A 12,036-nucleotide genomic window follows, 5' to 3' on the forward strand; every position below is an offset into this window, starting at 1 on the left:
GACTGAGGAACCTGTGAATATGAGTAGAGACACAACTTTGGATTTGGATAATCTGCAATGCCACTTAGCAGGGAATGGACAGCAGCTAAGTTTTTTTAAGAACCCAACATTAAGCATTTGTATCTGTATGAGCTTGTTCATTGGACTGAAATACAGTGGGTGTTGAAGAAGTGTAATTCTCAATCCAACAGAAGAAAACAAGAAGAAGGTGGCTTAAATTCATCTCTGTCCTCAGTGGACTTAATGTTGCCCAAGGCGATCTATATAAGATAAAATTTGGACGTATGAGGATGCTCCCTAGATCCAGTAATCTTGTTTCCTACCTTCTGCAACAGCAGCATTGCCCAGCTCTGTGTTATTTGCTGTGTTCCATCCAACCAAGTTCTAAGTATTTTAGCCACAACTGGAAATTTTACATTCCCTTTTATATCACTGTAACTCTTACTATTGCAGCTTTTCTAGGAGGATTCATGCTGCATTGCATTTCCACCCCCAGTCTGTATGGGCTGTAGATTTTTATTGGATTGAACTTTAAAGTGGCCATATCCCGCAGTGTCCTACAACTATTGGAAGTTTCAATAATGAAACTGGATGGTGGGAGGTTATTTCATTTTTCATTTTCTCAAGGTCTAAGTAACTTATGGAAAACCCATCTTTTGGAAATGGGATGCTTCCTTTCTGGCCCAAATGCAAGTTTCAGGGACATTATGAGCACAGACTGATTTTCAAGGAGGTGAAATAGCTGGAGTCAGTAGAAGAACATCACTGAGTAGTTTATTCCACAGACATAAGGTGTTTTTTAAATAAACTTTTAAGGCATCTAGAAGCCTATTGCAATCAGAATTTCATCTATTATTAACGAAAAGAGTTGGAACTCTCGGGTATTCATTAGGAGAGAAGAGTTGTACAGGCTGTTCAAATATTCTCTCTGTGGTGTTAGAAGTGCAGATACAACAGGCTCCTGCTATCAAAACAGAAACACTAAAACTTGCAGGGTGAGATGAGCGAATCCAGATAATAGGGTTGTAAATATAAATAGGCCTTTTAAGCAGTAAAAAGCACACCTAAAACACTGCTGTTCGTCTAAATCTGACTAATAATGCAAGCGAGATTTTGGAAAAAAAGAAAAAGCATTTGAAACCCCTTGTTTAAATTAGTAGCACATGTCAAAGCCAACGGGGTTTTTTTGGCAGAAGGATTCTGCAGCCCTTGCTGGACACGCGAATTCCAACAGGGAACACGAAGATTGCTTCATTTAGTTTCGTATCTGGGTTTTACTGGGAGGGAGGGGACAGAAGAAAGGAAGAGAAGGGCGTTTTCCTGGATAATACCACGATGAGCAAAACCTGGCTTCGTTGTCTTTCCAAGGCCGCCAATGACTGTGGCTCCAGGCAACAATGCCCCTTTCTTTCCAATCTTTTTTAAAAGAAAAGGGAAGTGAAGAGCTGTTTGTGTTTTCACTCCTCTCCACCCCTTCCTCAGGGTTTTTCTTCCAGCGTATATTTCCTTATCAAGTTTCAGAGTGTGCCTGCAGCACTGAGTAATACACTGGATAAAGTACCAAACATTCGATATCTTAGAATAACAGATCAGTTGGGAAGGAGCTTTCCTGCTGATGTTGCTTCCATCCGTGTTGTACTTATAGGAGTACTGCCAAAAGAAAAACAAAGAATTCAGTTTATTTGGGATTTAGGTATATACAGTAGATAAGTTACTTGGTAACACTAATTTTCATAGCTTTTTGTATTTAAGGGAGGTGCAGTGCTTGGACTAAGCTCTTAGCTCAAAATATCAAGTAGTTCATATGTAAAAACAGTGCTGGTTTTGGTTCAAAACACACATTTAAAAAAACTATCAGTGAGAAGGCAATGTGAGCAAAATGCCTGTTTTTCTTATAGCATCTCACAAACATCAAGGCCAGGTTTGGGTTGATGCTTCAAGGCCAGGTTTGGGTTGATGCTTCCTTTGGGCTGGTGATGACTCACAAACCACCAGCGTTCTTTTTCAATTCAATGAAAAAGTAGAATATGTTTGAAGATGTTCTAGTTAGATCATATGATCATGGAACGGCTTGTGTTGGGAGGCACCTCAAAGATCATCCAGTTCCAACCTCCTGCCGTGAGCACAGCTGCCAACAAGGAACATCCAAAAGTTTGCTCTGTGAGTCTCAAGCTTTTCTGGTTTGTTGTGAGCAGCAGTTTGGACTTGATAATACAGGAGAACACCATCCAATGTCTGCAGAGGACTCTGTAAGCTATAGACCATGCTACACATAACACCACGAATATAGTAAGTGAATGCAGGTGATAAATCTAATGCAAGAAACCAGTACTAACGTTGTTTGCAGGATAGGGAATACTATGAGACAGTAATCTCACTCTTCTTTTGCAATCATCATTGCTGAAGGAGACAGTAAAGCAAGGCTTGTAGGTGGATGAGGCAGTTTTCTGGGAGGTTCCTCCGTGTGCAGTAGCAGTATGAAACAGCCTGTCAGTGCTTGTTTGGAAAGCCAAGGTGATGCAGTGGCCTAACCACAACTGGAAAGCAACCAGGGCTTGACCAAATGAAACACTCATGGGGCTGCCTGTGAGGGGCTCTGAAAGTGAGAACAAGCCACTGTATTTGATTATTTTGTAGTGGGCAAGAAGAAGCAAAAGGCAAGAGCATGGAAGGGACAGTTACAGCCAGAGGCTGGGGAAAATGATCATTACAGAGACATTGCAAAAGGATTATCAGCAGGAGGAAATTGCCCTGTCAAGATAAGAGGAAATGGTATTTTGTAATCGTAACGTGAGATGAGAATCTAGATGTGGGTGGTCAGGAAATGCTCTATCTTGCAGATGCTCATTTCAAAGCATCTTTTAGAATTAAACACAGCTAGAAGATGAGGACGCAGAGTAAAGCCCAGATTCAAGGATACTTCTGAGTTACCAGCCTAAGTGCCACTCAGAGTGAGGATACTGCTCTTACTGGCCAAGGTGTAAGGTAGGCAAATGAGTCTGTACTGAAGAAGAGTTATTTCTGGCAAATACATGGAGTGAGAGGAAGAGACCCTCTGAGTCCTGAGCATGAGGCCAGAATGATCTTCAAGAGAGCACCCTGAAAAAACAGGGTGCAATGATGGGGTCTTGGATGCAGGGGTTGAATCCATGAAACTCATGAAACCATGAGTTGAAGGGGTTACATAGCCTGGCTTGCCTCTTAAATAGAAAACATGATGGTAGAATAATTTGCATATTGGAGAGTGACCTACAGTTCTTCCATAGGGCTGTTTTGTTTGACCACGGAGTTGTCTTTTGAACAACTTTGTCCTCTTCTGGGCCACGATGGAACAACACAGTGTGGCAGAAGCAATATTGTCCAAGCACGGGCCATTAGCAGAGTGAGCTTTGGACTTGATGTGAAAGTAATGCTGCTGGACGTGCCCGGCAGCCTCAAGCAGAAGAGCTTGTCCTCTTGAAGCTTCTGCAGCACAGCCTCACAAAGTCCTTAAATAAAGGCCTATGATCAGGGTGTTCTAGTTTTTAGAATTTAGAATGGTATTTGTTATAACACAACTATTTTCTTTAACATTTCGTGTAACGTGGCCACTGTTGCTGGGTTAGGAAAGTGCCAAATCCTACCTGTTCTGAGTAAGCCAAGAGGGTTACTGGGGGAACAGCATTTTAGTCATCACTGAATGCTGTAGCTCTCTACTGAAAAAGCAAATAGTCCAGGTAGCCTTGCAGGAGATGAAGAGCTGAAACCAGACATCAGTGTGGTTTGGGATTTTATTTTTCCTCTTTACCAAAAGAAATGATTATGGTTGGGAACACTGCATGTATTGTAGATACAGTTATACCTGAGTTAATTTTCCCATGATTCAGTTGTCTGTCCTTCCATTCCCAGGCATGAATAACCGTGAAGTCTTGGAGCAAGTAGAACGCGGTTATCGGATGCCGTGTCCTCAGGACTGTCCCATCTCCTTGCACGAGCTCATGATCCACTGCTGGAAAAAAGACCCAGAGGAGCGTCCAACTTTTGAATATTTGCAGGGTTTTCTCGAAGACTACTTCACTGCAACAGAACCCCAGTACCAGCCCGGTGACAACCTGTAATTCCCTGTTTCTCCACACACTGTCACCAATTGCCAGGTGTCCCTCAGCCCTGCCCCACCTGCTCTTCAGCGTCCAGCTCCATGATCGGCTTCCAGGAGTGCAGCAGCATCTCCCAGCACTGCTGGGCACAGAGGGGCTGGAGCTGGGAACTCGCGCAGCCCTCACCTATGACCACTCATCCTAATAATCTGAATGTTCCTGGATGAAAAGGAGAAAAACACTTGTTTCTTTTCTTAATCAGAGACTCCTAAACTGCATTATATCGATGTTATGTAAACTGCAAAACCTCTGTTCATTGTAAATAGTAACTCAGTGCCAATAACTGATCCTAGTGCTTTCCTTTTTTTAAAACGCAAAACCTATGTGATTTTAACCGGTCTTCTCCTGATCCGACTAAAAGTATTATTTTCCAGAAGTGGCCTCTTTGTCTAAAACTTTTCTTTTTTTCTTTCTTTTTTTTTTTTCTCATGTTTTAACAAAAAAAAACAAAAATCAAAAAAACAAAAAAAATCAGGACAGGTGTTTGGTTTTTTGCTTTTTTATATATATAAAATATATATAATATATATACATACGTGTACATACCGTATATGGGCGCTGTTGCAGAGGAAGCTCGTTTTGAACGGAATGAATCCCGCTGCAGCAGTACCCAGACGAGTGAGGATTTTACTGCAGACATGAAAACACTGGCGGGATGGTGGAGGCCAGTGGTCTAATTTTTGGCTTTTGCCAAGCATGATTTTTTTAAATTGGATTGCACTTTTTTTTTTTGTTTCTGATGATGTACCTGTAGATGGTTGTAACTTTGCTCTTTCAGGAACCATGTGCTGTATTTACAGTAATGTTTCCCACGTTGAACAAGTGTGCGATGGTTTGTTCTTGAAACGAAAGCGAGCGTATTTAAAGCGAGAGAACTACAGCATCACCCTTGGAACTGGAAAATGGAAACTGCGAGGACTTCTTGTATCAGAACGTGTGTACCAGAACCTTTCAAAAAGATTTATTAAACCGTGTAACCACATCCAGATGGTCTTAAAATCATAGCATTTTAGCCATGTCCTATGCTAAACTGTTGGTCACGCGACTAGGATTCTTCTGTTTTACGTGTAACATCTTTTTTCCATTGTAAGATAAGTGTTCAGTGTCCTGTACTGCTAATGAAAGTACTTTCTCTGTGTCTGCAAGTTCTCCAGTGGAATTACTATGCACTTCTTTACATTTCATGGGAGATGCACAGAACAAAGTATTACCTTTTCGGTTGTCTGTTCCAGCCTTGAATTACTTACGTTTAACCAAAAAAAAAAAAAAAAAAAAGCAACAAAAAAAATAACAAAAAAAAAATTCCTTTCTATTTCTATTGAGTTTTTAATACTGAGTTGCGAATTTTAAAGTCTTAATTACATTTTGTTATGGTTTATTTGCAAGTTTACATTTTAAAACTGTTTAACTTTCTTAATTTAGTAATTAAAACAAAGAAAAAAAAACAAAAAAACAAAACAAAGAGCATTTGACATTTGGATAGTTGTTCTTTTGTTTAAATTGTGGAGATAACGGTGGAGAGGAGATAAGGTTTCAAGAAGGGGCGTCTGAGCCCTCTGGGGCTTCGTATTTGGTAGGAGCGTGCGGACCTATGGGGCATCGTTTTCAGAACTCAGAAGCCAGTGGGTTTGCAAGCAGCTGGAGTTCAACTGTAAGAAAGGTGGCTGAGTGCACAGCCGGTCTCTCCTCTGTTCTGTGGAAGAGATTCTTCTTCAGTAGTTCCTTTGCTTTTAATGTGAATACAAGTGTTACAGGAAAAAGAAACCTATGCCTTGCATTGTTGTCATTGCTTTCAAATATTGCATCCAAGTCAGACTAAATGAGGGTTGAAGCGTTTTTGTTTTTTGGTTATTTAATAATTAGGTTGTGAGTCTGCAGTCTGAATAGCCACACGTTTTCTAAAGAGAACTTTTATCAGTTCCTGAACGTTCCTGAAACGTTACACGATGATGAATTGAGGTTTGGAGAAAACGTTCTCATCATTGTTTCAATATTTCCTACACAAAGCAGTGACTGCAAATCCTCTTGCAAAGAGAGTTCTGCACTCAGCCTTTCTCCGAGCGTGAATTTACACAGCAGTGTTGCCTGTTACCAGGCTTCCATGACAAATGGGTTAACCTTTTACGTGTAGAGTCTACAAGCAACGTTATGTACATGGCTATAGTCAATGTTTCTGTACCTGTAGCTGTGGAACACCGAAGAGGCCATAATTCTCGTTGGACTTTTAAAAATCAGTCTCCTCTTAATACTTACAAGGTGAGTTGTGGTCCTTTTTCCCACAGCTGGCCCCTGCCTTAAAGCATCACCCCACTGCGCTAAGCTCTGCAGCAGCTCGGCTGGCTGGTGAAGCCAAAATGTCACGTACCCAGATGAGGGTGGCAAAGCACGGTCATTCTTCCAAGCTCTATAGCAGATGGGATGAGGCTAAAACATTTGGGATTTTGCCCGTGTTTCTCATTGGAAGTAAGACTCAGATGGGGAGTCGTTGGGATTTTATGGCCTTTATTTCTGATTCTCGGGTTTGCGGTTCCTCGTGTCACATTCAGCCTGTGAGTGCCTGCCCGCAGCCATGTGCAGGCTGCTGCTCCTACTGGGGGGCAGATCCAGACCATTTCTCATCGGTAGCTCTTCTGCTTCTTTTTCTTAATGTTGGGAGTTTTGTTGTTTGGGTTTTTTAATCTCTCAAATAAAAGACATTAGTAAAATTTAAACAAGGTTGTTAGCATTTTTTGCTGTAAATTAACAAGACGTTTTCCTTAGCCGCTGTGTATACACCACACATAGCTGTGTGGTGCCTGTAGAAGTAGAAAATATCTAAAGGTTTCCTCTTCTCTCCAATAGTTGTGTTTAATGTAAGACTAAATAAATTGCAGCCAGGTGAAGATGGTTGGCCAAAAGCTCCCTGCAGCAGCCCACCTGACCCCAAACCAACACGAAGAGGTGACCCACCAACAGCTGGGAGGACTCTGGGGGTGACCTCTACCTCTGGATGGATTCATCCCATGCCACTCCCATTAAGAAGTGACAGGCAGAGATGCTACACTGCCTCAAAAGGGACAGATGATGCCTGTTAGCATATTTCTGTGCGAAGGAAATAATGTGAGACTTGGTGGATCCTATGAAAGATCCAAAGTTTGTCAAAGGCACCGACATGATGTTCTTGGGCTTCTGTAAATGGTATTCAGCTTAGTTCTATGTGATGCTCTGACTTTGGTTTAATTACCACTGTAGAAAATAAATACAAAGTAAATACAAAGTGGAAAACTGATGAACTGCTAACATTACCAAAATAATCCCATATGGAAAATCTGTCTGCAGTGCGAGCGTTCCTCATGAAGTCTCTGTCCTGGGAAGAACTCACGGCGCACCACAAGGGCAGAGCGCTGTGTGTATTTGACCTTGCCACAGAACTTGGAGGTGAGTGGGAAGTTAGTCAGATTTATTTGGATAAGGACCATCCATTTCTCAGATGCTCAAATAAAGAATGCAGCACGCTGATGATAGCTACCATATTGCGCCCTGAGGGTCTGAGGGCCTCTGTGAGGCTGAACCCAATATGCGAGAGCTATTAGTGTATATACAGTAGCTCCTCTTCTAATGCGAGAGAATATTCATCCATCAAAGGCGGCTTTTCCTGTCTAATGGGAAATTACCACCAGCAGTGCAGACAAAAGCATATTTATTTTCTCAAATCATGTCAGTTTGAGGGTCTGCCTGTCTTTCAAGAGTAATTGAAGTCTGTTTGCAGCTCAGCAATCTTATTGTGTTCTGCAATCTCAGTAAGCGGTGATTATAACTTCCTGTGACTCATGCACTGAAGGGGCTTCTGTGCGTCAGGGCAGTGTTCCCTGCCACCTCCACTGAAGAAGGAGACACTTTAAGTTTGGATTTTCTTGCACAGACCAAAAGAGAATCAACATTCTATCAGCAAAAAAAGGAAAAAGGGCCCCTGGCCATGCTGCCGCCCACACAGAACATGAAGCTCTGCCTCCCAGGACCACTGACTTACAGCACAGCTCTGATAGCTGAAACAGGGTGCTGAGATGCGGTCTGAACATGAAGAGGGAAGTGCCAGCTTCACTTCTGTCTGTGAGATGTTTTCTGTTAATGTTTAATACAGACAGTGTTCTTGTGCATATGTATCAAAATGCAATCCACACACAACATCCATACCTACACAGACATCAATCCATCTCCTCTGCAGTTGATTCATGAGTCAGGGAGGGAAAACCTTTCTCCCAAGGGCACGGCTGCAATGTGGGGCCTGCAGAGGGCCAACAGGGAGAGGAGTACCCTGCTGGGATGCAAAGCGTTCTGTGTGGGCTATACGTCATGTGGTGTACGGGGAGAGCCAGAGGAATAAGCACCAACTGTGCTGGTGGCACCTGTGTTCCACTGTGGGCCATCAGATGACAGCAGAGCAGAGAGTTAGGGCTGCAGATGCTTTTACCCAATGTAAACATCTTCTGTGATGAAGGGAGAGTGAGTAGCATATACCTAAGATAGTGGACAAAATCCCCCAGGACTTGCGTGTCTGTGTCTGAAGGGAAGGCATTATGCCTGCCTACCCGAGGCAGATGGGAGCAGGACTGTTGTGCTCATTGCTGGGAATAACTCATCATTAAGCTCCATAAATGGCTACAAGGGCAAAGAGCACAGATATGAGATTCTCTTCCTTCCTCCCCGGCCAGGCTGCATCTCACTGAGTGCTCTGGACCTCCTTCTTGTGAATCAGCATTTGTTGCTGAGCCCCTGCAATCGGAGCACTGTGAAATGTGTGGGGCTGCTGGTGGTTCCATCTTCACACCAATCCCTGAGGCTGGAGCAGATGGATTTTCTTTCATGGAAAAAACAAATAAATAAATAAAAGCCAGGGAAGGTTTCTGACCATGCTGTAGCTTTATCTGCTTACTCCGGGGTTCACCCTCATGCTGAGAGCCTGCCCAAAACCTTGGCACTGCTGACTCAGTGTTCACACCCGCAATGCCCTGGGCTGCCTTCCAGCCTCATCACACCTGAGGATTTCCCTCACGAGTTGTCCAGGGAGGCTCCCTCCTTCTGGAAAATGGATGTGGCAGTGCCCTTCTGGCTCACATGGCATCTGCACTCCTTGCCATTGGCCTGGGCACAATCAGGTGAAGCCAAAAACAGGTCTTCAGCCACCAGTGACTCCTGAGGGGTCACTGTGACACAGGGCTCAGCTCCATCTGCGCTGACAACCCAGGAGTCAGGAGCGGGTGCTAACTCCCATCTCCAAAAAAAAAAGTAAAGAGCCACATTGGGAATTGATTTGTATTCTAAAGGCAGAGGCTGAGGTACATTTGATCATCTGAGAACTAAAGTTTGCCCTCGATTCCCATGCCTCCCATGTGCAGCCAGGCCTCCAGTGAGCTCTGTACATGACCTCACATACATCCCATGTATCAAACACACACTTGCATCCTGAACATTTGCATATGGCACACGTCTTCTGTTCCACTTGGGTGGCCATACCCTCCTGCCTCTAACTCCATTGCTCACCCCACAGCTCCCCATGCATGACTCTGGGCGTGTGTTGCTGAAGAAGTACGTCCTCTGGTCTTGCACAGAGTGGGAGCTCTGTTAATTGTCGAAAGTCGAGTGGGTAATGATCAATGGATGCCTAATTGGAAGCAACAGGGAATAAAATAGGTATTACTCAGCTCCCGCTCTTAATTAAGGGGATACAGAATGCTGTGGGGAAAATCTTAACAAATGGCAGGAGGGTTTTTGTCATTATGCAGGGTTTAATTAGAAGCAGTGCATAAGCTGACGTGGAGGTACTTTTTTTCTCCCCTTTCAGGTGTCTCTCCAGGGCGAGACTCAAAGATGACAAAGCAAAATCCTAAGAAAAAAGTGGAAAATATTTGTGCAGGCATGTGCACGGCGCTACCCAACAGGAAATGGAAGCAAACCACTTTGCAGTGCAACAGCAGTGAGGGTCTGGCCAGCTGAGGTTGCAGCGTGCCTTACACCAGGGCAGGTGGAACGAAATGCTCATTCCTATGTCTCCAGATTAACTCACATCACTAATGTGAGAAGCTGAGCAATTTACAGTGCTTTACTCCAAGCAGTGAATCATTTGGGAACAAAAGCATTGATGATGAAGTTAATTCTATGGGTATGTAAATGCAGTAGAAGCCGCAGGAAGCAGCAGCAGCCGTTGGCATTGTCTTCCTGATCAAAAAAAGCAATGTTAATCCTGAAGGACGAGCAACAGCTTTTGATAAAAAGCGTCATTTTGCCAATGAAAACAACCCAACCTGCACTTGAATATTAATCTGTAGCTTCTGCAATGGGCCTGATATGACACAGCGCATCCCGCTCGTAAATACTGCACAGACGAGATACTAACTTTAAAGTGTTTCGGGTTTGATCCAGTGCTCTGTAAAGACAGTAGGCAGACTTCACGTCTATAAAGCAGCCTTCAGAACACCATTAGGATGGCCTGGGGTTGGTGAGCGGGACAGGCTCTGGAAATTCTGGGATAAACCTAGTCAAGTTTTCTACGTTTCCTAATCCAAAAGGAGTTAATTGCTTCTACAGCTCTGTGGGACAGTGTTGAGGTGGACCTCAGCTTTGCTCTGGCTGATGGGAAGCCAGGTTTGGTGGGACTGGGTCATTCCTTCACAGGCCCTGAACCTTGCTCAGGCAGTACTCCCCACCACGGCCCAGTTCTGAGGGCAGTAAAGGATGCACATTCCTGGTTGTGTTAAAGCAGGAGCACTGACACGCATCTGTGGGATGACACTGTTAACTGAATGTTTTCTGGCTTCAGCCCAGAAGCATAATTTTGGATGACCCAAAAGGAAAGCTGAGTGTCCTCAGCAGAGGAGGGAGGAAAGGAGAGCAGAGGGTGGGACAGAGGGCTGGGCTGAGCTCCTGATGTCTCTGGGAAGAAGGTAAGACCTGGGGAGCACCACTGCCTATTTAACAGTGCTTAGCATTCAGCCTGGGGCTGCTCCCAGCCATCCGAATGTGCCCATAGAAATCCGAGAAGAGGAAATAAATGTATGGGCCATGGCTGCAGGGTGCTGTGTCTCCATAAAGGGGATCCCTGTGCCCCGGGATGGGTGCAGGAACAAGGAGAAATGCTTGACCTCCGGGAATGTGATTTAGACATGTGCAGGCCAGCAGGTCGAGCATGAAGCCAGCAGCCGCCTGAAGGATGAAGGGCTGCACACAGCCACAGCCAAGACAGACTCCTCCTAGGGCTAAACTAAGATGTAGGGTAAAGATCAGGAGGAGCTCTGGGCAGGCAGAGCTGTGGAGCGGGGAGGTCAGGGCAGCGGTGCAGGTGGGACACACAGCTGCATCCTGCAGTAGCACCCAATGGCTGCCAGTGCTGCCTCACCCAGCGCTTACAGCAGTGTGAAGGAAAACTTGGAAGGGACTGAAAGTCAAACTTTAGAGAGAAAAGAAAAAAAAAGACGATAAATTGTGGGGTTTTTGTTGTTGTTGTTCTTTATGTAGTTTGTGATCGTCATCGTGCGATTTTCTATGGTAGGCTGAATCACAGTTGTCGTAATGCTCGGGACTGACGGTAAGTAACCGAGGATTGAAAAAAACACCACCCCAGCCCGGTGGCTTTTCCAGTGAGGCACACTGCTGAGGACTCACACCGGGTTTCCCCTACAGCTGTTTCTCTGTAGGGCTCCTCAGAGCAGCACGGCGTCCCACCACAGAGGCAGACGGACTTGGACGGGCATGTGGAGAGCGTGAAGCCCAACGTGAGGCTCCTCCGCGCCGCTCCACTCCCCCGCGGCGGCTCCCCATTCCGCGTTGTGATTTGCATGCCTCCTCTACTTCCTGCTGCAGAGCCAGTTCTGCAGCCTACCTGGGAGAGGAAGGGAGGCTGTCGTAAAAGGAGAAAAAAAAAAAC

The 12,036-nt window shown here is 44.6% G+C and overlaps 1 protein-coding gene across 11 annotated transcripts in view; it reads left to right on the plus strand.

The window, feature by feature from the left end:
* Positions 1-6,847, plus strand: part of FYN (FYN proto-oncogene, Src family tyrosine kinase) — a 125,335-nt gene extending 118,488 nt beyond the window's left edge. For 8 of the 11 annotated variants that reach the window (XM_085541822.1, XM_085541829.1, XM_015858717.3 and 5 more), the window contains one exon: positions 3,889-5,598. In XM_085541822.1, the coding sequence (XP_085397948.1) occupies positions 3,889-4,097 (209 nt within the window). In that variant the 3' untranslated portion in view covers positions 4,098-5,598. Of the gene's footprint in view, positions 1-3,888 lie in introns of all 11 variants that reach the window. The other 3 variants (XM_085541824.1, XM_085541827.1, XM_085541826.1) reach the window with 1 other exon arrangement.
* The last annotated feature ends 5,189 nt before the right edge of the window (positions 6,848-12,036 follow it).

This window comes from Coturnix japonica, chromosome 3 (assembly GCF_054131305.1).
Source record: "Coturnix japonica strain WE chromosome 3, WE-NBRP24, whole genome shotgun sequence".
NCBI lineage: Eukaryota > Metazoa > Chordata > Aves > Galliformes > Phasianidae > Coturnix > Coturnix japonica.